A 25,158-nucleotide genomic window follows, 5' to 3' on the forward strand; every position below is an offset into this window, starting at 1 on the left:
GCCAAGCTGACTGAGAGTCAAAGCTCTATTGAGCCTTGTATTCCTTTAGCCCTTAGCAGTAATGATTTTATGAGCTTTTTTAATGACAAAATTCTAACTATTAGAGGCAAAATTCATGACCTCCTGTCCTCAGATAGTACCTATCTAACATCAAACACAGCTGTAAGACCTAATATATATTTAGATTGCTTCTCCCCAATTTCTCTTCAAGAATTGACAGCAGTGATTTCTTCATCTAAATCATCAACGTGTCTCTTAGACCCCATCCCAACTAGGCTACTTAAGGAGGTCTTTCCTTTAGTTAACACTCATATATTAGATATGATCAATATATCCTTATTAACAGGCTATGTACCACAGTCTTTTAAGGTAGCTGTAATTAAACCTCTACTAAAAAAGCCCACCCTGGATCCAGAGGTGTTAGCCAACTATAGACCAATATCTAATCTTCCCTTTCTGTCAAAGATCCTTGAGAAAGTAGTCGCAGACCAGCTGTGTGATTTTCTCCATGATAATAATTTATTTGAGGAATTTCAGTCAGGATTTAGAGTGCATCATAGCACTGAGACAGCACTAGTTAAAATTACAAATGACCTTCTGATTGCTTCAGACAAAGGACTTGTCTCTGTACTTGTTTTATTAGATCTTAGTGCGGCGTTTGACACAATAGACCATCAAATTCTACTGCAGAGACTGGATCACTTAATTGGCCTAAAAGGTTCTGCACTAAGCTGGTTTAAATCTTATTTATCTGATCGTTTTCAGTTTGTTGAAGTTCATAATGAATCATCCTTACGTACCAAAGTTTGTTTTGGAGTTCCGCAAGGTTCTGTGCTCGGACCAATCCTATTTACTCTATATATGCTTCCTTTAGGTAACATCATTAGAAATCACTCTATAAATTTCCATTGTTATGCGGATGATACTCAGTTGTATTTATCTATGAAGCCAGAAGAAAGTAATCAATTAACTAAACTCCATAACTGCCTTAAACACATAAAAACTTGGATGAGCACCAATTTCCTGATGTTAAATTCAGACAAAACTGAAGTTATTGTTCTTGGCCCCAAACAACTCAGAGACTCTTTATCTGATGACATAGTTTCTCTAGATGGCATTGCTCTGGCCTCTAGCACTACTGTAAGAAACCTCTGAGTAATATTTGATCAAGATTTGTCTTTTAATTCTCATTTAAAACAAACCTCACGGACTGCATTTTTTCATCTGCGTAATATTGCGAAAATTAGGCCTATCCTGACCCGAAAAGATGCAGAAAAATTGCTCCACGCTTTTGTTACCTCTAGGCTGGATTACTGTAACTCTCTATTATCAGGTAGCACTAGTAAGTCCTTAAAAACTCTCCAGCTAATTCAGAATGCAGCAGCACGTGTACTAACAGGAACTAAGAAACAAGATCATATTTCTCCTGTTTTAGCTTCTCTGCACTGGCTCCCTGTAAAATCCAGAATTGAATTTAAAATCCTACTGTTAACTTATAAAGCTCTAAATGGTCAAGCTCCATCATATCTTAGTGAGCTCATAGTGCCATATTATCCCACCAGAACACTGCGCTCTGAGAACGCAGGGTTATTCGTGGTCCCTAAAGTTTCCAAAAGTAGATCAAGAGCCAGAGCCTTCAGCTATCAGGCTCCTCTCCTGTGGAATCATCTTCCTGTTTCGGTCCGGGAGGCAGACACCGTCTCCACATTTAAGACTAGACTTAAGACTTTCCTCTTTGATAAAGCTTATAGTTAGGGCTGGCTCAGGCTTGCCCTGTACCAGCCCCTAGTTAGGCTGACTTAGGCCTAGTCTGCCGGAGGACCCCCCTATAATACACCGGGCACCTTCTCTCCTTCTCTCTCTCTCTCTCTCTCGTATTCTATTACTGCATCTTGCTAACTCGGCCATTCTGGATGTCACTAACTCGGCTTCTTCTCCGGAGCCTTTGTGCTCCACTGTCTCTCAGATTAACTCATATCGCAGTGGTGCCTGGACAGCGTGACGTGTGTGGTTGTGCTGCTGCCGTGGTCCTGCCAGATGCCTCCTCCTGCTGCTGCTGCCATCATTAGTCATTAGTCATACTTCTACTGTTATTATACACATATGACTATTGTCACACATGTATACTGCCAGATATTAATACATACTTCCAACATATTGTACCACAGTAGCCAGAACTATAACTATAATATTATTACTTTCAATAATGTTGTTGTAAGCTACTGTTATTACCTGCATCTCTCTCTCTGTCTCTCTCTCTCTCTGTCTCATTGTGTCATGCGGATTACTGTTAATTTATTATGCTGATCTGTTCTGTACGACATCTATTGCACGTCTGTCCGTCCTGGAAGAGGGATCCCTCCTCAGTTGCTCTTCCTGAGGTTTCTATCGTTTTTTGTTTTTTTTTCCCTGTTAAAGGGGTTTTTTTGGGGAGTTTTTCCTTATCCGCTGCGAGGGTCCAAAGGACAGAGGGATGTCGTATGCTGTAAAGCCCTGTGAGGCAAATTGTGATTTGTGATATTGGGCTTTATAAATAAAATTGATTGATTGTTTGATTGATTGATTAAACCAAGTGATAACATTTTAAATTGATGTGACAGTCAATCTGATGCAGGAGGTGAGATGTAAAATGATCTTTACTTTCTGGACTTTTTGTGCCATGGAATGTAGATCTTGTAGACCACCACAACCAAGGCCACAGATGCAATGATGAAGACGACCAAACGAGCGATGAGAGCTTTGACACTGTCTGTAAAACAAATAGTTTTAAAAACAATTAGCCCAAACTAAAATATGTTGTGTCCCACCCTTCCCCATGTATCCCCATGTATATTTCACTGTGTGAAGATAAGGAAAAAGGAACGACAAAATATGAATGTTTGATTATAAAATTTAAAATACAGCACATACAGGAAGTGGTCACAGTTATTATCTTGGGGTTGCTGTAATGGTGTCCGTTGAAAGCAAACACCTGGAAACACAGAAAATCCCTTCATCAGGAATTATAGCATTTGAAGAAATATGAGGATTAAAGTTGAAATTATCTTGTGAAACCAAAATTAGGATTATACAAACCTTCACTTCATATTTCGTTAAGTAGCTTAGATCTTTAAATTCAAAGTTGCAGTGTTTTACTGGAGGCTTCTCCCCCTGAAGGGCACCATTATAATACAGACGTGCAATATATTCCTTGTTAGGTCCATTAAAGCGTTTTCCATAAGTACAGCTTACTCTGACCACGTTATGCTCCGGATTAGTCCAGTCCACATGAGGAATATCTTCTGGTTCTGTAAGAAACACCATACTTTCCTTCAGATACAACAATATGCTTACTCACAGTCAAAGGAATATTTCAGCTTGCTATAACAGCAGTTTGAACACCAGTTAGCATCATTAGTGTGTTGCTCTGTTGGTATTCAGTCGTGATGTAAAGATAAAATGTGCAAAGCAAAGAAAGATAATTAATCTTACATGGCAAACAACTTGTTATTAACTCAAAGTAAAAACAAACAAAATATATGTTTATTTAAAGTTATCTTCTGTTTATAAATGATGAATGATGACAGCTTTTAAATGTAACTTTTTGTTATTCCAGTTACGGCACACAGCTGTAATGTTATGAAGTGAGGGTTCGTGGGTTGGACTTCACATATAAAAATGACACTGAATAACCACCGTACTTTACTAATGACTTATCATGGCTTGAAATGTGATGTTCTTACACTGTAGGCCTACACAATGTATATTGGTATTCACATCAGGGACTGATATGCTGTCTGATTATCAGCATGTAATGTCATTTGTTAAAAAAAGACAGACAGGATAAAGAATTGGATAAATTACATCATTTATATATTGATAAGAAAGAGAATAATTTGCATTTAGAATTATGATTACTAATAACTAAATAATTAATTACAGATGTTCCAAATTCAAATACTCATTTAGTAACAACATTTCTTACAAGACCTTGTGGAGTCATAGTGCGTCATGAGTTTTCTCACATACTGAAACTGTTTCACCGCAGTATAATGATAAGACAGTGTGAGATATTTTCTTTTCCTGACACACAGATGTCTTAACTGGATATGCAACATGTGAAATACACAAACTTAATAAACAGTAGTCAGCTTCTTTGTTTCTTACAGGAGTTTACTGTAATCTGCTCCAAAATACACAGTTAAAGACACTTACTTCCAGGATTAATCCAAACCTCAGTATCTGGAGATGGTCTGGCAACTTCCTTGTTGTTGTACTTGGGTTGAACTGTACACTTATACATGGTGAATGGATCCAGTCCAGTAAAACGACACATTCCTCCTGTTTGAGATTTGTCAGCTGGAACGGCAACATAGTTTCATTAGCTGTGTTGTTGTGTTTGACTGAATAACAAAACAACAGAGACTAAATAACAGCAGATTGTTTTCTTGGTCAAGTTACCCATAAAGTGACAAAAAGTTGATCTTATTCAATGACTCAATCAATCACCCATGTGTCATTGTTAGATCACCAGCCTCTATTAGTTAAAACTTTAGTATTCATTATGTGTTATTGACCTGCAAGTAGACTGGTAAATTTAATATGTGAACACTGAAGCTCTGACATTTCTGACGTTTACTTCCTGTTGAAACAAGGCGACTAAACTCTGACCTTTCAATTAATTCATGTTTGTGACACCAATCTTCACCAATCTCAGGTTATTCACACCTTCTTTCACTCAGCATGCTAAAGTGTTAGTATGGAGACATGTAGGTCCATGGATGATTCAAATGTCACAGTATGTCTCACAGTTTAGATAAACTGATCAGTAAAATAATCTCCAAAGACTTCCTGTAAAATCAGTAAAATAAGACAGTTAATCTAAATATATGTACTCACCACTGAGTTTGTGTTTGGAAGGAGGGACACAACTGCAGTCATATGAAAGCTTTGGAAGACCAGGAAGAACTAGACAGTCCTGACTGGTCGCGGTCCATGTCAGATCAGTGGAGGTCATGGCTGCATTTGACCGTGTTGTTATTGTAAGATCTGTTGGAAGATATCAGACATCTGTAACACTGAACTAAACATCTGGAGCTGTTCTGTTCTCCATAATTATCTGAAGATACAAGCTCATTGTTCTTATCATTGCACTGAGGTGAAGCGAATATCAACATACCACAGTTGATCATGAACTTGATATCAGTGGCTCGATTAATGGGGACATTGTTGTTCTTGATGTGACCAGTACAGCTGTAATGTGTGAAGGGCTCCAGCTCAGACACATTCTTGATGTAACCGAGTTCATCTTTTGAGGAGACACAAGGATGACAGCATTTCTTCAACAGCTTGGATTTGTCTCTTGGTGCCAATGAGCAGTCAGATTTCAATGTAAAATCATTTAAAGCAAACGAATAAATCTTCTCCTCAGATCTGATTCACAGAGAGCACAAAGCAACACCTCGACTTCCTCTCGCACCAAAAGACAATTCAGATTCACTTTAATGTTAAACTGATTTTAATGGTCATTTCTGTTTGACTACAGTGTGAGAATGTCATGTGCCTCTATCCACTTCCATGTAAATCCATTCATAATGTTGGTGACATACAAAGTCTCTTTACCTCTAGTCTTTACACTTACCCTGACAGGTGTAATCGACAGTGAGATCGGTGCAGTGTTCAGGTAATTCTGCTTTTATTTCTGCAGGAAGTCCAGTTGGAGGTTTCTGAGTTATTTCATTTGGATCTAAGAAATCTGCTGAATAAAGAAAACAGCACATACATTCAACATGATGAAATAAGAAATACACTACATGCAGTTCAAACTACGCGAGGACTCCTCTGTACATACCGACAATGATGCTTTTGGTGTGGCTGAAAGTGTTGGCACAGTCTCCTGAAGTGAAGGTTGTAGTCAGATTAGTGCAGCTGTCATTGTAATCAGGTTTAATGCAGAGCTCTGTATTGCTGCTTTTGCATGGCACAGCTGAGATATTATTGGATGTTGACAGTGAAGAGCTGATGTCCCAATCACTTTGGTAACAAACATATCCAGGCATGCAGCTGCCTTCTTTAATGTCTGTTTCACCTGAAACACACAAGTGAAATGAAATGCACAAACCTGTGTCATTTCTTAAATTAAAGGAAAATGAGATGAAATTCAACAATGTGAATTATTTTTACTCACTCATTCCAGTTGTCTTCATTTTACTTTGAGTGCTGGTACAGAGTGTTTCATTGCCAGCATCATCACGATATGCAACACTGAGCTCATATTCAGTACAGGGCCTCAGGTGTTTGATTTCATGTGAGGTTCCACTGAAGGAGTGAACAGTGGGTTCATTTCGGCCTTTTTCTGTAATGTTTATGATGTAGTTGCCAGGGGTAGAGCTTGTCATCATGTCAATCCTGAAGCCAGAGGTGATGGTTGTGACATTGTAAGAACCTGCAAAACAAAATGAACAGAGTTATAAAATCTCATAGTTAATATAAACCTCCTGATGACATCTTTCAATCTCAAACAGTTTGTTCATGTAGATGCTGAACGTGAATCCAAACACTTGTACACTCACTGTACAAATCTATCTTCACAGAGAAACACTGGAAACCAGTTTAATAAGTACAGGAGTAAAGATGACGTGTATTATTATCTTTAAAAATAATACTGATACTCACACTGTGGAGGTGGAGGGGCCTGTGTGGTGGCTGGAGAACACATTAAAATTAGATTAGAAAAGGAAATGACAAAATATTTTTTGTATGACTATAACACTAAAAGATACTCTTCCAAAGCAAGTAAAGCAGGTGTCTGTATTTCATGAACCGTTGCCTGTGCTTATATTAATATCACAGTCTTATCACAGTCCTCTACAGGAACAAATAGAGGACTTGTAAAAGAGACAATTCCAATCTTGGGTGGTGGGAGTCACTGTGTTGTTGGGCGTGGTGATTGGAGGTGAAGTGTGGTTTTGAGTGGTGTTTGCCTGAGGGTCTATTGGCTTGGTTGTGTTTGAGGGTGGGGTGTTTGCAGGAGTGGCTATAAGATGGCGAGAAAGTCAGTACTCTTACCTGATATAATGCATATATTAGCTACTGTACATCATGCTGAAGGCAACACTAATGTTCCCAGTAATTGTAAACTAAGGGCTGAATACATAACCAGACATGTTTGAGCCAGTTTGAGCTGAGGATTGGCGAGGTAAACAGGAAATGTTAACTGTGGTTATTTGTGAAACCCTTCTCACAGCTACTAATATGACTGTGTTGAATCTGTCATGGCAGTAGACCAACTTTTATGAGTGTTAGTAACCGTTGTCTATGCTTATATGAATATCTCAGTCTTATCACAGTCCTCTATAAGAACAAATAGAGGACTTGTAAAAGAGAAAATTCCAACCTTGTGATTGCTGGTTCTGTTTGAGGGTGGGATGCTTGGAGGAGGAGCAGTAGTGACTGTAAGAGTGGCACCTTCAAGTGGAAATACTTAACTGCCAGTAGTCTTACCTAATGTAATGCATACATCAGCTAAATCGTGCTGAATGCAACACTAATGTTCCTCCAAAAAACTGTAAACTGAGTATGAATACTTCACGGGACACAGTTGAATTGAACGCTGCAGGTGGGAAATATGAGGTGAGGGTTTACAAAGTGAGTGGAAATTTAGATATAGATATTTCTACATTTAGATATAGATGGCATGTTACACACTCTGCCCTATCTTTGAGTTTTTCTGTTCCCCTCCTGCAGTACTAAGCCGTGGTAAATTAGATATACCGGAAATACTAACTGTGGTTAGTGGTCAAACTCTACTTACAGCTACTGATGTGACTGTGTTGAATCTGTCATGGCAGAAGACAAAATTTTACAAGCTGCACAAGAACTTCAAATAAGCTACTGATTCAGTCTGTGTGACCTCAGAGTAAAATAATCTTAAATTATGCTGATCATCATTATGCTGACTTGTAATACTTGTATATTATGCTAAATTTGTAAGTCCCTACGAGAAAAAATTACATTAGTCTCTCGACAAAATGCTGTGGCTTTAAAGGTTTGCTCATGTAGATGTTAAACATGCTCCCGGGTGTGCTGAAACAACCCTAATACAATATTGTGTAAATTCATATCTGCTTATTTTCAAATTAGAAAAAAATACAGGTGCTGAACGTAATAAATCATGTATTAAAATATTAACATGATACACTGTACAGGAGAAGGAGCTAGAAAATGCAGCTACATTTTTTGATGTTCAAAAAAAAAGGTTCATCATTGAATTCTACAACACCTTCTAAGTACAGATAACACATGTATTTTATAATCTACCTGTCGCCTGTTATTCAGCTGTGTTAGACTCTCCTCTGTCTACTAGACCAGAATGTCTCACTGGAGGATGCCCCAGATCCCGATGAGTTTCCCACAGAGTTAAAATAAGTTGCCCCTCTTGTCCTTTTAGTTTACATAGAAACACTCAAAAATAACATTCTTCCACCCACACTCCACCAGTCATCTACTACATTGTTATTAAAAAAAGACCCACTCAATTGCTCGTCTTACAGACCTATCAGTTTGAGGAACTGTAATGGTAAAGTGTTTTTTTAAAGACATGCATGCACTTTACCTTGAACTGTTCTTCCTCATATTATTTCCGATAACTAAACTGAGTTTGTTCACAGCAGACAGCAGTCCAATTTCAGTTTGAGACAGCTGTTTAATGTAATCTCTACTAAATCTGACATCTATCACCAGAAGCAGTATGCCAGAAAGACTTTACTGATAGGGTACAATTATATATACCATACACTTAATGGGTATGAATTAGGTCCTTACTTCATTTAACTAATCAATCTTATTTACACCAATCCAACTGCCTCAGTTTATACCACTTCTATCCTCTGATTATTTTCCAGATAGAGACCAAACAAGGAAATAAATTAGACCATCTACTTTTTGTCCTGGGTGAAGAGTCACTTTCCACATCTCTTAGATGAATAACAGTATGCAAAGTGTCACACTGTCTCACTTTATGCAGATGATCTATTATTATATGTTATCAAGCTGCCTTGACTGTACCTGAAGTCAGTTCTTGGAGAATTTGGAAAATATCAGGGTAAAAACTTAATTTAAACAAAAGTGAAGACTTCCCCATCAGCAGGTATGCTAACGAATATCGTAATTTGACATTTAATCTTTCAGCTAATTCATTTACATAGTTACATAAACTAGATATACAACTAATTGTAACTCAATCATTACACATTTTAAAAAAGTGCCTGGGTATTTGTAACATTTGTATTCACTCATCTGTGTTAAACAATCATCTTTATCAGACAAAGGCTTCCAAATTTGGTATGACAAGAGTATACGTAGCATTAGGGACCTGTATATTGATAATGCTTCTGCCAGCTTTGAAGATTTTTCCAGAAATTTGGCCTGACTACTATTGTTTTTTTTCCTTCATTTACAAATCAGAAACTTTGCACATAAAGAGGTTTCTAATTTTCCAATACCTCCTCATTATAATGGCTCTTTCTAGGGTTCATACCTCTTCTCTGTGCTCAAGATTTGCCTTAATACAGTTTAAAATGCTACACTGGCTATACCTCTTTTAAGCTTAAATTGCAAGAATATTCCAAAACTTTAGGCCTTATTTGTGACAGCTGTAAATTGACCCCAGTCACCATGGGGTCTTTCTTAAAACTTAGTACTCTCTGGTCATTCATCATTGCCTTTTCCTCCTTTAAGCTAGATGCTGAAATCTATTTGAATGAAAGGATGTAATATCTCCATCAAACAGATCAAAGTTGGAAAAAATCAGATGTATCCTCAACGGCTCCATTAAGAGATTTTACAAAACCTAGAACCCATTTCTAAACTATGTAGATAGTCTACCTGACCTGGAACTACGAACTCATATCTCTACATGTGGTCCGTCCTAAAGGTACTTAAATACACTATGATGCAAGTGTTTTTTGTTCTGTAGTTTTCTGTTTTGTTTTGTGATCTCTGTTCTTGTTCCTTTTCTTACATTTTTCTATGTATTTCTGTACATATTCATACCTTAAGATGACAGCCTAATGTTATGTCTTGTCTGGTAAATGGAAAAAAAATTTTCAGATAAAGGGGTAAAAAAAACCGCTTTATTATTATTATTATTAGTAGTAGTAGTAGTAGTAGTAGTAGTAGTATTTTTAAAAATTAAGAAGGCCATTATGTTTACATAGAAGATTGTTACTTACAATTGGCCACAGCGATGATCCCAGCCCAGAGCAGCAGGATCTTGAGATGGACACTTGCCATATCCAGGCCTTTGCACACTCGATTTTGTCCGAAGCTGTGGCACGTCTGAAAACGAACACGACCTCACGTTGTGTCAATCACGGTTGCACACTGACCCCAAAACTCTAGTCCCTTACTTTAGCTGTGGAAAAGGTTTGGTTTTCTGCATTTTTCTCATCCGTCTGAAGAGCTGTTTGACCAGTTAAGAATCAGTTAAGAAAGTGTGGCAGTGGGACACATCCGTGACAAGACAGAGGAATGGGTCGCACAGTATCCTTTCATTCCTCAGATAGCTCACGTTCAACAGGTCAGATAGTAATAATCAGATGGATGATGATGAAGAGGAAGAAGATGTGGACTGCATACAGATAGAGAGCGAAACAGAAGACAGAGACGGAGGACACCTCAGCCCCTTCATGCAGCTGTGGTGCTAAATGCGCGGGGAGAGAGAGTGGTGACAGATAAATAACTCCAGTGGAGAGAAGCAAGAGAGGAAATGGGTGTTTTGATTTTATCTTGTGTTGCGATTTTATTTTTTTTTTAAGTTACATGTTTCAGTACAGCTGAGCAGAGCATCAGTAGATGTTTAATAATCTTTATTTCCATTTACATAAATGAGGGGAGCAGAATATGAATATTATGTATAATAGCATATGTAGAAACATCTCTCAATATATTGCAGTTCAGCACAACTCTACCTCTAATTAGGATGCTACTGCTAACAATGATATAATTTTTGAGTAAACACCTCTATGACAGTTTTAAACAACTGAAAAGAGGCCATTAAGTGTATATTTTGAAGCTATATAATCAAGATTTTAAATGTAAAGATATGTTTTGTCCAAATTGTCCAACTGTTCACCTTTGTTGTTGGCTGAATGTGTTTCATGTACAAATCTACATCCACTGATACACTGATAAATCCAGCTAATGTAATCCAGTATAAAATGCATGTAATATTAGGATGGATTATCTGTTTAAAATAAAAATGGGTGGGCATAATCTCAACAAGTACTCCCCAGTATTCAGAAAGTCTCACAATTTCCCAGAACCCAGAAATAAGTTAACATTTCATCACTCTCGATTCCCTCTTCTTGAAGTCAATGGAGTTTTTGTTGGACGCCTGAAATAAGATCTGTGGTTCACATAAACTTAAGAGACGTTAATGTTTTGTTCTATGACATATGTCAGTCAGTTAATACCCTACTATTTTTAGACATTCAACCATGGTGTAGTCCATTTATAGCCTAATGTGAGCTTTTTACCTCTGGGGATTGCATTTTACGCTTTAAAAATCATAAAAGTGGTGTTCATTTGTGGAGATTATCTTGCTGAACAAAACAGCTAAGTATCATAAAACAGGACATGCTGTAACTTTTGAGCAACGCTGAAGGTGGCCAAGCCCGACCAGTCGCAGCAACAGCAGTGTCACACTTGCAGCTCTGGACCAGTTGGGCCATTTGGAAGAAAGGACTTTACTTAAAAGGTCCATTGAGCCTGTGCGTCCTCTCACCAACAACGTGTTAGTGTTAGTGTTAGTGGAAAAGGGAGGCATTTCCCACTGAATTTACTGCAAGAGTTTGGACTTTTCATTTTGATCAGCAACTGGCAAATGATACCAGCTTACTGGTAAGTATATTTATATAGCTTCTCTTTTTTCTAGAGTGTGACGAACATAATATGACTGATGCTAGATCAAACATTTCAGGTTTCGATAAGTTACATCCTGCAGTGAAGTTAATGTGATTCCAATTATTTTTCAGTGATAGGCCATCTTAACATAAATGGGCTTCTTGTGGCTACCATAGACTGTAAAAAAAAGAATAGATGGAGACATCATGACATCACCCATTGGTTTGTGGATCTGCATTTTGGCCAGCAAACACCTAACAAACAGCCTGTCACTCAAAGTGGTCATGCCCTTAATTATGCATAACTTTAAGTCTTAAAAAAATTGGTGAGTAACATAGAAATTCACCGCCCATACAGTTGTCTTGAATGTTTGAAGTACCTATAGAGACCAAAACCAATTTTTGTACCAGGCTGTAAACATGTTTATTTCTGCTGTAAAGTTGGGAATTTTGACATGGGGGTTGATGAGGCTTCTTTCACTTCTGGAGCCAGCCTTAAGTGGCCATTTAATGAACTACATTTTTTGGCAATTGCATGTTGACTTAATCTTCAGCCCCCCCAGGTTGGTGGCTTGGTGGCTACATAGAATTAACCAGGTGTCCTCCAGATTTGAGCATCAGAGGGCATCATTTCTCAACTGCATGCAGTGGAAAACGTGCATGATCATTTGTGAAGTACATTTGCTTGTTATTTAAATAAATTCCATATTTATTGTGCATTGATAAAATAGTTGATTTAAAAAAACAACAACTGATTACCTAAACCAAAACTAAAACAAAAAAGGATTAAACCTGATTTTTTTTACATTCCCAAGCAAAATAGTATTTTATTTTTGAGTACAAAGCAGAGGCTGGTCCGATACAATGTTCCATTTAAAAACTGTGATATGATAATAATGATAATAGGCACCATAAATATAAAAGGCAATACCTCAAAAACACATACAAAAAGCAACAACGCTAAAACAGACTCTAAAACTCTACAAAATCTCACATCTGCAAACTTAAAACTTCAACTGCCTGCTGGTGCATCTACAGGACTTAACAGCTGCTGCTACTTTTATTTACCTTACTGATCAAAAAAATAATAATAAAAGACAATATGACATGATAATAACAGAACAATAAAACACAGGTTATGTGTAAAATGTATGTGTAAAAGCCATGTACACTGTTCACACAGCCATCGACCCAAATGCTTTGTTCACTTTTGACTTGAGCGTTTGATACTCAAAGCAACTTTTATGGTCGGGATCTAAAACTTTGCAATGTTATTTCATTAGTCTTAAATTGTGTAACCTTAAACTTGACCAAGTTTGTCTCATCATCTCATCTCATGTCACCAAGATTAAAATTTTAACGAGAAAATGGCAACTCCAACAAAAATAACCACTTAACAACATGTCGTACCTCTGTCAAGCAAAGCATCATCAGTCTATCCTATCCTAATTAGACTATTGCCAATGTAAAAAGAGTAAAAGGCCTACTATGGACTGGCAGAAGTTAGAGGAATGATGATGATTTGGTTGGCAGCTCCATCAGGCCTTTCTTCATCAGCGTTTGTCTTAACGGTGGTGTTGATGTTGAGGAACATTAACATAAACTACAGAGGCAAGAAAAGGAAATAGTGCAACTTGTTGTATTCTTCAAACTATACAGTTCATGTCATAGTTGAACTACATAAACATATTTTTTCAAAGTTTCTTTGTTTTTATGATTTAAAGTTTTATGCAGAAATACTGTTGTGCTCTAATACAGAATTCCTAATGGATGATTTCAGTCAGTGTAAGTATTCCATTATAACAAGTGATGTAATAACCTAACAGCTAAAACATGATTAACATTTTGTAGCTGCTGAATGTGATTACTGTTTGTTATTCTCTCAGAGAGTTAAAAACAAGAAAGCTACTCACTTGCTGTTTGTTCAAGCATCATATCATCATTCACATTACTGTGGAGAAAAAAGTGAAGATTGGTTGAATAAAACAAAGATTTATATTGAATATAACAATACTAGTCACTGAGCTATTAACAAACTTGACCAATGTGGGGGGGTGAATTCCTGATAATGGACACCTCGAAGGGCATTATCCCGTTTATACTATGGTCACTTACCAAAGAAATAAAAAGTAAGACTATTTATCTATATTTTTATGCTTTTTGCAATCAAAATATTAATTTTTTCACAAGCCATAACTGATCTTCCCTGATAACACTTGAGGGTTTATCTGTTACCTGGAACAATCAATACCTTAAGGTTCTTATGCAATGGAAACATTATTCACTGCTGCAGTTACTAGGACAAACTTTAGATACAACTTAGCGATGGGAGATATTTGAAGTCCACTAAGTTCATAAAACCCTTGGATCAGCTCTTAGCCAGAAAGCTAACATTATGCTAGCAGGATTTAAAGTCAATAACATTGCATATGATTGACAAACCGTGAATATAATATAACAGTATGCTTAACAACAAGACTAGATAGTTATCCAGCCATGTCATTGTCCCCAAATTTCACGATAAATGGTACACCATGTGTAATGTTACTGTTCACCGCAGCCTGAAGTGGCCTGTTGAAAAGCAAATGGGATGTGAGATGATTGCTTTGGTTCACTCTCCATCCTATAGTGTTCAGAGCATGAGGCACTAACTACACTCAGTGTTATACAGTGTCAGATTTCAGGCTGGTACTACAGCCAGCATACTGATTTAGAATGATAGTCAGACTGAGCTACCCAGTGTGTGTCCATTATTAGTTTTTAACGCCCTGCAGCCAATCAGAATCAAGTACTCACCCAGACCTTGGTATAACAGAGGTTATTTGCTTCATAGTTATGGGTTAGAAGGGGCATGCTACATCTAGTAGGTTCAGAAAATTGCTGTCAGCACATTATAAGTGGTCATGTTTATTGTCAGGAGGCTTCCTCCAGTGGCTGTAGTAATTATGACTGGAGCAAAGGAGGAGTCCGGTGAAGTAACGTTAGTATAAAGAATGAGACAGTCTGTGTAGGGAGGAGGTCGGGGTGGTGGATGGGTCAAACAAACACCAGGGTTTGTGTCCCGTGTCAAACCAAAAGCCATCGCTGACTTATTTTAAGTGACTTATGTAAGTTCATCACACTATGTTTTGTAACAGTCTTATTTTAATCCAAAATCATAACGTTTTCTCTTAACCTCACCACGTAGTGTTGGCACCTAAAACCTAATAAAAGTGAAACAGCTCCCAATGACAACTGATAACGGCCATTTAATGGGTTGATAGCAGTGTCCTGCATCTATTAGATGTAGCAGGCCCCTTCCTTCAGGCCCCATACGGTATATGTGAAACTGATAACCACTGATAAGGCCCGTTAAACCAAGTGATAACATTTTAAATTGATGTAAAAGTCAAAGTGATGAAGGTGGTGAGACGTGAAATGATCTTTACTTTCTGGACTTTTTGCGCCACAGAATGTAGATCTTGTAGACCACCACAGCCGAGGCCACAGATACAATGATGACGACGACGACCAAACAACCAATGAGAGCTTTAGAATTGTCTGTAAAATAATGGACATAACAGAAGAATATCAAAGTTGTGGCATTTATGTCTAAAGGCCCAGACACACCGAACCGACTTCAGAGAACTAGCAGTGATAAAAGCCCCCTGCTCTGTTGCCTCACGTCGACAAACCTTAAACCATCAGCCAACCAGCACGTACATTCTGCACATGTGTGAGAGAAAATAACTTTCAACACCAGCAGACGGCAGTCGTCTGTAATCGTCATACAAAAAGGGATACTGGAAGACCATGTTGATGCTAGTTAGCCATTTAGCACATTACGAGCACAATTAAGTGTTGAAAAACAAAACATATTTACCATGCACCAGTGAACAATAACACAAACCATCACAAACTGTCGCTACAAAAGAGATGAATGGCTAAAGAAAAACAGTTTCACTTTATGTAATAAGCTTGATTTGGTATCACTCCCTCTTGACTTGAACTTTTTACTTTTTGTTTACTTTTCTCACTTTTGCTTCTCCTCTCAATCAGAATGATTTCATTCACCGACGGGCTCTGCAGTTACTGACACAGATTTAACATGCTGAATCTGCAGAAAAGAGCCGACTAGTGCAGACGAGGGCCAACGGTGAAGTGACAAAGGGCCACAGATCCTCACCACCAGCCCAACATTGACCAACGGCTGAGCGTCGGCTCGGTATGTCAGGGCCTTAGGATATATAAAAAGTGACTGTGTACTGTTTGTCAAAGCAAAATGCATCCAAATGATTTAGTTGAACAATTTGTGGCAGTAATTAAACCAGCACATACAGGAAGTGGTCACAGTTATTTCCGTGGGGTTGCTGTAATGGTGTCCGTTGAAAGCAAACACCTGGAAACACAGAAAATCCCTTCATCAGGAATTATAGCATTTGAAGAAATATGAGAATTAAAATTGAAATTATCTTCTGAAACCAAAAATTAGGATTATACAAACCTCCACTTCATATTCCGTTAAGTAGCTTAGATCTTTAAATTCAAAGTTGCAGTGTTTTACTGGAGGCTTCTCCTCCTGAGGGGCACCATTATAACACAGATGTGCAGTGTATTCCTTCTTAGGTCCATTAAAGCGTTTTCCATAAGTACAGCTTACTCTGACCACGTTATGCTCCGGATTAGTCCAATCCACATGAGGAATATCTTCTGGTTCTGTAAGAAACACCATACTTTCCTTCAGATACAACAATATGCTTACTCACAGTCAAAGGAATATTTCAGTTTGCTATAACAGCAGTTTGAACACCAGTTAGCATCAAAAGTGTTGTGAATTTTTTAACGTCACCTTTTACCACATTTACAGCAATATTTGTTAACTTAGAAATATATTAAATAGTTAAATCTAAATATTAAATGTGGCACCTAAATGTTAAATATTAAATCTAAATATTAAATCTAAATCTAAATGTCTATCCATCCTGTTAATGCGAGTGCCTTGGATGGTCGTTTATTGTTTAAAGTGACTCACTGTACTGAACTTATTCAGGTAAAATTAAATGACAACCACACAGATCATGCAGTTTCATTTGTTTGACTCAGCACAGCATCCGCTGATTTTGGGGTTTCCATGGCTGAAAAGACACAACCCTCACACTGATTGGCGCTCAGGCAAAATTAAGGGGTGGGGAGAAGAGTGTGAACACTCATGTAAAACTAATCATGTGACACGGACAGACATCTCTCAGGCTCCAGTGACTGAACTGAGCTCAGGCAACAACTCTGACTACCCAGACTTATCAAATGTACCCTCATGCTATCATGACTTAAAAGAAGTCTTTAACAAGATGAAAGCCATGTCACTCCCTCCTCATCGACCTTTCAACTGTGCCATTGACCTGCTACCTGGCGCGCCCATCCCCACGGGGCGCCTCTACTCCATCTCTGGGCCAGAGAGAGCGGCCATGGACGAGTACATCACCTCATCACTGAAGGCTGGAATAATCCGTCCGTCCTCCTCTCCAGCTGGTGCAGGCTTCGTTTTTGTGGGTAAGAAGGATGGCTCTCTCAGGCCATGCATTGACTACATCCCCTTAAATGACATAACGGTAAAGAACCGTTACCCACTCCCGTTAATCTCCTCTGCTTTTGAACTGCTCCAAACAGCCACAGTCTTCACCAAGCTAGATCTCAGAAATGCTTATCACTTCGTCAGGATTAGAGAAGGAGATGAATGAAAGACAGGTTTTAACACTCCTAGTGGACATTATGAGTACCTTGTCATGCCTTTTGGACTTTGCAATGATCCAGCTGTTTTTCAGACATTTGTGAATGATGTTTTGAGAGAGTTTTTGAATGTTTTTGTGTTTGTGTACCTCGACGATATTCTGATTTTCTCACCAGATACTGAGACTCATTCAGTTAATGTTCGCCAAGTCCTTCAGAAGCTGTTGGAGAACCAACTTTACATCAAAGATGAAAAATGTGACTTTCATGCAGCTACTGTCTCTTTCTTGGGCTACATCGTCACTGCCAACCAGGTACAAATGGACCCGGCTAAGGTCAGTGCTGTGGCCAATTGGCCAAGTCTGGACAGCAGGAAGAAGGTACAGCAGTTCCTGGGGTTTGCCAACTTTTACAGAAAGTTTATTCGTAACTTCAGTTCTGTTGCCGCACCCCTGCATGCACTCACCTCTTTCAAGGCACCTTTTCAGATCCTTGCCTCGTGTAGCCGTCCATGTCATGAGTAAATCAGCGTGCCTACCTAACTTATGTCCTCAGTGGAGATACCAAAGAGAAACGTCACACATAGAGAAAGCAGTTTATATATATGTTAAGGTGTCTTTTATGGAAAGTATATCAAAGAGTTGTACTGAAAAAAAAGACAAAAAAATGAAACAAGCACCGATGGGACTCATTTTGTTTTACTCTACATAGTGAAGAAGTTCCTATAGATTTGATACTGTAGGGTTTTAGTGACCCTTTATTCATTTGGAGGAATGAAACAGTGGTACATATGTATTTTTTTTTTCTTTTTACAGTGAATAGGTTTACACCAGTGGGTCACAAATGACCAGCACTGACTACCACTGGTTTACATAATGGCAATAATACCAGATGAAAGGTATAGGAAGTAAACAATGATCGATAACACTTTATTTCAGTGTCTTATGAGTTCTCTTTGACCATTATCAAATAGCCTGTTAACCGCTCATTGAAATTATTGTACATGTATGCCCATGCTTCTCTTTTTTTTTTTTTTTTTAACATTTAATACTAAAAACGTGTTATATACAAAATCAAAGCTTGTAGGTGCAAGAAAATGTAAGTTATTTTGTTTTGGTCAACAGAATATTTTGATAGTGTGTTGATAGTGGTTATTTGTTTGATGCCTTGCAAATACAGTGTTTGCAATTTTTGTTTGCAATTGTACACCTTTGTTTTCTCCCCCCTGCAGTAAAACTTTTTTGTTTTTCATTTCAGTTAACCTAATTTATCATCATCTTCACCCACAGTGCTGTTTTCCCCCTCTATTTCTATGATCACACAACAAGAGCATAAGTATAGCACCAAAACATTTTAGTATTTAAAGCACATGTTAGATATTTGGTTTTATGCTCTACAGAATTCCCGAAAGAAATTTGTAGTGTTGATGCTTTTTTTATTGGCTTGACAAAAACATTTACATTGATGCATCTGGTCAGTTACAACTGTTAAAAAAATGTAAAAGATAATGAACCAAATGCTTGTGTCATGGTTTTATCTGTCACCTTAGTTAAAAACATGCAATATGTGGTGCAAAGTCCAGTTGCGTTGCCTTAATATATTTCTGTGCAGTAATGGTTATATTTTCTATTTATGCACAGAAACAGAGATCATGATTTTTCTCTTTGTTCAACTTTTTGGTTTAGTGAAGTCACTTTAAGGATTGTGTCCATTTCTTGAAAGGGAGCGTTTTTGTCTTTATGTAACACATGACAGCGCTCTCCTTTTACCCATGGCTCAGTTTACTTTTCCACGGGCCCTCTGAAGTTGGTATTGAAGAGTCCAGGGGTTTTCCAAAAAGTCAGCTATTGCAATTAATATTTATTGTTTTGGTAGTTTGGCTGTTTTCTGAACATTTCATTTCAAATTAAAGACCCTCATCACAAACGCCTTGTATGCTAACTAAATGTAATAAAGCTTTGAAATTCCTTTTGAACATTAGAGTGAGTGCTTGGAGCTCTTACCAGGTATTAATGAGTTTCATACCTCATCACTTGATTGCCATGAAATGAAGAAGCAGAAATAAAACAGGACATGCTGAAATGTCTGTGCAGCGTTGAAGGTAAACAAGCCCCGGCCAGTCGCGGCAACAGCAGTGTCACACCTGCAGCTCTGGACCAGTTGGGTCATTTGTAAGAAAGGATTAAACTGAAAAGGCCCATTGAGCCTGTGCGTCCTCTCCAACAAACTAATATTAACACTCCAACAAAGTGTCAATATTAGTGGGCATTTCCCACTGAATTTACTGCAAGAGTTTGGGCTTTTCATTTTGATCAACAACTGGCACATGATACCAGCTTAATGGTAAGTATATTCATATAGCTTCTATTTTTCCTGTAATGGTTGGTTTGTGGACTCTTGTTTTGAAGCCAAGATTTCTGCATTTTGGCCAACGCCATCTTGGATTTTTGGAGCCAGAAGTGACCATATTTTCGACGAGAGGGTGGAGCCATGAAGAAGTGAGCCGTGGATCTGACAGAGAGCCCGAGGTGACGCCTAGCATACTGCCTGTCACTCAAAGTGGTCACACTATTAACTATGTATAACTTCAAGTTTTAAAGAAATGGGAGACACATAAAAATTAACCGCCCGTACAGTTGTCATGAATGTTTTGAGTAGCTCCAGAGACCAAAACCATTTTTTGTACCAGGCTGTGTTGTTTCTGTTGTAAAGTTGGGCATTTTAACTTAGGGGTTGATGGGGACTCGTTTAAATCCGGAGCCAGCCTTAAGTGGCCATTTAATGAACTACTTTTTTGGCAATTGTGTGTTGACTTGACATGCTTGGTGGCTTCATAGAATAAACAAGGCGTCCTCCAGATTTGAGCAGCAAAAGGCATAATTTTTAACTGCATGTGGAGGAAAACTTTTATGATCATTTGTGAAATACACTTGCTTGTCATTTAAATAATTTCTGTATATATTGTGTAGAATAGTTGATTCCCAAAAAACTGTGATCACTTCACACAAACAAAACAAAAGATTAAATGTGATCATCTTTTTTTTATTCCCAAGCAAAATAGCATTTAATTTTTGAGTATTAATTAGGCTACAAAGCAGAGGCTGGTCTGACTCAATTTTCCATTTTAAAACTGTGATATGATAATAATGACAATAATAATGGGCCATATAAATGTGAAAGGCAGTACCTCAAAAACATACAAAAAGCAACAACGTTAAAACAAACTCTAAAACTCTACAAAATCCCACATCTGCAAACTTGGCTGCTGCTGGAATTATCAACATCTACGTGCCTGCACCTACAGGACTGTGACAGCTGCTGCTACTTTTATTTATCTAACTGGTCATAAAGAGAAAAAAAAGACAATATGACATGATCATAACAGAACAATTACACACAGGTTATGATAATGTAAAGGCCATGCTATATAAATGCATTTCTAAGTGTGATTTTAACATGCTGCCAGTTTAAAGTTACACCATTTGGTTAACTGTTCATAGCTTAACGGCCACTGACCCACACGCTTTGTTCACTTTTGACTTTAGCATTCGATGCTCAAAGCCACTTTTATGGTCAGGATCTAAAACTTTGTAATGTTACTTTATTAGTCTTAAAGCTACTCTTACCTTTCTTGCATTTCACACAGCATACAAAATTTGAACATCCACAACTCCTGCCTCCTTCCAAAGTCCCAACCCTCTCCTCCTGCAACTCCACCTCCCTCCAAAGGCCTACTCCCCCCTCCTCCATTACATCCTCATTATGTCTATGACAGAGGTGTTGGCAAGGTAACGTTAGATACACGGAAGAGGAGAGCAATTGTAATGTTGCAACCAAGACAGTCAAACGCAACCCTGGAGCTTTAAAACTCAACCAGAGTTAGTGATGACTGATGTGAGCAGTCTGTACACTGCGCTCATGTGCGCGCGCTTGCGTGAGACCGTGAGACACGGACACCGCGTTCATGTGTGTTCACGTGCTTTTGCTGGTCTCGCACGCAAGCGCGCACGTGAGCACGGTGTACAGAGCGGCAGTTAGAGCTACAGGCTATGAGGCTAAAAACAGAGTTCAAATGATGTTTTTCCAAACAACTTTTTATGTCGGGGTTTCAGGACACTTGGATCACTACAGACGAGCAGTATGGAGATATTTTGTGGTTTCAATTATGTGTTTTTTGGATGTTTGAAACCGGGGCACCGTAAGCCTCCATTAGGTGGAGTTGTGTTGCTACCCCCTCTCCCCTTGGATCTCCGGAAGTGTTGTGAGGACTCTAAAACTTCACCTGAACCTCCATCGGCATATGGGTGAGAAGATAATGGCTGAATTTTCATTTTTGTGTGCACTATCCCTTTAAATTGTATAACCTTAAACTTGACCAAATTTGTCTTATCATCTCATCTCATGTCACCAAGATTAAAATTTTGAAGAGGAAATGGCAGCTCCACTTGTCACATAGTGCACATTAAAACAACAGAAAAAAAGTATAATTATTCAACAAAAATAACCATGTACCTCTGTCAAGCAAAGCATTATCAATGTATCGAATCTTAATTAGACTATTGCCAATGTAAACAGGATAAAATACTATATACAGAGCGAAGTTAGACGAGTGATGATGATTTGGTTGGCAGCTCCGTCAGGCCTTTTTGCTTCACCGTTGTCTTAACAGTGGTGTTCATGTTGAGGAACATTAACGTAATCTACAGAGGCAGAAAGAAAGAAAGAAAGTAGTGCAATTTATTGTACTCGTCAAACTGCATAGTGTACTTCATAATTAAACTACAGTATATAAATACATTTTGTCAAGTTGCTTTAAAACTATAAGTTGTGATTTAATATATAGTTAGCAGAAATACTATTATGCTCAAATATAGAATTCTAATGGACGATCTTTCAGTGAATTGATTACTGTTTGTTACTCAAAGACTATTGTATAAAAAACAAGAACGCTAAAGTCTACTCACCTTCTGTTGATTCAAGCACCATATCATCATTCGCATCACTGTGGAGGAAAAAGTAAAGATTGGCTGCATAAAACAAACTTAATATAGAATAACATGTTATTATTCATTGAGCTATTAAAAAATATTGAAAACAAACTATTAACATATTTCATTTGTTCACCTCTGTCTCCATTAACATCACTGAGTTCTGCTGCAACAACTGTTTGTTAACTGTAAATTAAACTAAACTACAACAGATGTGAAACAAACCAGAGACAATGTGACCACCCTCTTTGAATGTTATCACTTGATTGAATGGGCATTATCAGCAGTTATCAGCTTTATAGTTATGGGTTAGAAGGGTCATGCTACATCTAGTAGGTTCATAAGATCATTGTCAACACATTAAATGGCCGTGGTTATTGTTAGGCAGCCTGTCCAGTGGCCGTAGTAATCATAACTGGAGCAAAGGAGCAGGTCAGGTGAAGTAACATTAGTATGAAGTGCATGAAAATCTGTTTAGGGAGGAGGTCGGGGTGGTGGATGGGTCAAACAAACACCAGGGTTTGTGTCCCGTGTCAAACCAAAAGCCATTGCTGACTTATTTTAAGTGACTTATGTAAGTTCATCACACTATGTTTTGTAACAGTCTTATTTTAATCCAAAATCATAACGTTTTCTCTGAACCTCACCACGTAGTGTTGGCACCTAAAACGTAATAAAAGTGAAACAGCTCCCGGCGATGATGACTGATAACAGCCATTTAATGGGTTGATAGCAGTGTCCTGGACCTATTAGATGTAGCAGGCCCCTTCTAACCCGTACTGTATCTGTGAGGCTGATAACCACTGATGAGGCAGCGGCCAAGGAGGGGGAGTTGCAGCCATTTTTAACTCTAGTCTGTTAATCAGCCCTAAACCTAAACTAGATTATAATTCATTTGAAAGCCTCGTTCTTAGTCTTTTACATCCAACCTGGAAAACCTCGCAGCCACTTTTATTTGTTATAGTGTACCGTGCTCCTGGCCCGTATTCTGAATTTGTATCTGAATTCTCAGAGTTTTTATCCAGTTTAGTTCTTAAATCAGATAAAGTTATTATTGTAGGCGATTTTAACATTCATGTCGACGTTGATAATGACTCCCTGGCTACTGCGTTTATCTCATTATTAGACTCCATTGGCTTCAGTCAGGGTGTACATGAACCCACTCATTGCTTTAACCATACCCTCGATCTAGTTCTGACGTATGGAATTGAAATTGATAACCTAAAAGTCTTTCCACAGAATCCCTCGCTATCGGATCATTATCTGATTACTTTTGATTTCTTTTTACCCGATTACACGCCACTCAGCAACAGTTACTATACTAGATGTTTATCAGATAGTGCTGTCGCAAAATTTAAGGAAAAGATTACTCCGTCGTTAAATTCAATACCAAGTCCCTCAGTAACAGAGGTTTCCTGTACCGACTTTGATCATTTTGTCGATAGCGCCGTAGGCTCGCTGCGAACAACACTTGACTCTGTAGCTCCTCTTAAAAAGAAGTTAAAAAAGCAAAGAAAGTTCGCTCCTTGGTATAACTCTCAAACCCGTAAGTTAAAACAAATATCGCGAAAATTTGAAAGGAATTGGCGATTGACCAAACTGGAAGAATCTCGTTTAATCTGGACAGACAGTCTCAAAACTTATAAGAGGGGCCTCCGCAATGCCAGAGCAAACTATTACTCAGCATTAATAGAAGAAAACAAGAACAACCCCAGGTTTCTTTTCAGCACTGTAGCCAGGCTGACTGAGAGTCAAAGCTCTATTGAGCCTTGTATTCCTTTAGCCCTTAGCAGTAATGATTTTATGAGCTTTTTTAATGACAAAATTCTAACTATTAGAGGCAAAATTCATGACCTCCTGTCCTCAGATAGTACCTATCTAACATCAAACACAGCTGTTAGACCTAATATATATTTAGATTGCTTCTCCCCAATTTCTCTTCAAGAATTGACAGCAGTGATTTCTTCATCTAAATCATCAACGTGTCTCTTAGACCCCATCCCAACTAGGCTACTTAAGGAGGTCTTTCCTTTAGTTAACACTCATATATTAGATATGATCAATATATCCTTATTAACAGGCTATGTACCACAGTCTTTTAAGGTAGCTGTAATTAAACCTCTACTAAAAAAGCCCACCCTGGATCCAGAGGTGTTAGCCAACTATAGACCAATATCTAATCTTCCCTTTCTGTCAAAGATCCTTGAGAAAGTAGTCGCAGACCAGCTGTGTGATTTTCTCCATGATAATAATTTATTTGAGGAATTTCAGTCAGGATTTAGAGTGCATCATAGCACTGAGACAGCACTAGTTAAAATTACAAATGACCTTCTGATTGCTTCAGACAAAGGACTTGTCTCTGTACTTGTTTTATTAGATCTTAGTGCGGCGTTTGACACAATAGACCATCAAATTCTACTGCAGAGACTGGATCACTTAATTGGCCTAAAAGGTTCTGCACTAAGCTGGTTTAAATCTTATTTATCTGATCGTTTTCAGTTTGTTGAAGTTCATAATGAATCATCCTTACGTACCAAAGTTTGTTTTGGAGTTCCGCAAGGTTCTGTGCTCGGACCAATCCT

At 38.1% G+C, this 25,158-nt stretch overlaps 2 protein-coding genes across 6 annotated transcripts in view; both read right to left on the reverse strand.

Moving 5' to 3' along the window:
• LOC144463678 (receptor-type tyrosine-protein phosphatase C-like) overlaps positions 1 to 25,158 on the reverse strand; it is a 100,465-nt gene that overhangs the window by 3,700 nt on the left and 71,607 nt on the right. For 4 of the 5 annotated variants that reach the window (XM_078168902.1, XM_078168905.1, XM_078168907.1 and 1 more), the window contains 2 exons: positions 22,553 to 22,590; positions 20,615 to 22,288 (listed from right to left, as the gene is read on the reverse strand). In XM_078168902.1, coding sequence (XP_078025028.1) covers positions 22,251 to 22,288; positions 22,553 to 22,590 — 76 coding nt within the window. In that variant the 3' untranslated portion in view covers positions 20,615 to 22,250. Of the gene's footprint in view, positions 1 to 2,640; positions 2,750 to 2,910; positions 2,972 to 3,075; positions 3,288 to 4,194; positions 4,339 to 4,878; positions 5,029 to 5,158; positions 5,288 to 5,620; positions 5,738 to 5,830; positions 6,068 to 6,166; positions 6,425 to 6,654; positions 6,685 to 10,211; positions 22,289 to 22,552; positions 22,591 to 25,158 lie in introns of those variants that run through there. The other variant, XM_078168909.1, reaches the window with a different exon arrangement.
• LOC144463745 (receptor-type tyrosine-protein phosphatase C-like) lies at positions 12,635 to 16,658 on the reverse strand. Its single transcript, XM_078169146.1, has 5 exons — positions 16,366 to 16,658; positions 16,200 to 16,260; positions 15,311 to 15,422; positions 13,796 to 13,833; positions 12,635 to 13,485 (listed from the first exon to the last, which is right to left on the reverse strand). The coding sequence occupies exons 1-5, from the start codon at positions 16,591 to 16,593 to the stop codon at positions 13,448 to 13,450; spliced, it is 477 nt and encodes a 158-aa protein (XP_078025272.1). The 5' UTR covers positions 16,594 to 16,658; the 3' UTR covers positions 12,635 to 13,447.

This window comes from Epinephelus lanceolatus, chromosome 6 (assembly GCF_041903045.1).
Source record: "Epinephelus lanceolatus isolate andai-2023 chromosome 6, ASM4190304v1, whole genome shotgun sequence".
Classification (NCBI taxonomy): Eukaryota; Metazoa; Chordata; class Actinopteri; order Perciformes; family Serranidae; genus Epinephelus; species Epinephelus lanceolatus.

Coding starts and splice junctions, on each gene's coding strand:
- LOC144463745 (XM_078169146.1), bottom strand. CDS start 16,593: ATGGTGTTTCTTACAGAACCAGAAGATATTCCTCATGTGGATTGGACT. Junction 16,261..16,365: donor TAACGGAATATGAAGTGGAG/GTTTGTATAATC, acceptor CTGTGTTTCCAG/GTGTTTGCTTTCAACGGACA. Junction 15,423..16,199: donor AATAACTGTGACCACTTCCT/GTATGTGCTGGT, acceptor ATTATTTTACAG/ACAATTCTAAAGCTCTCATT.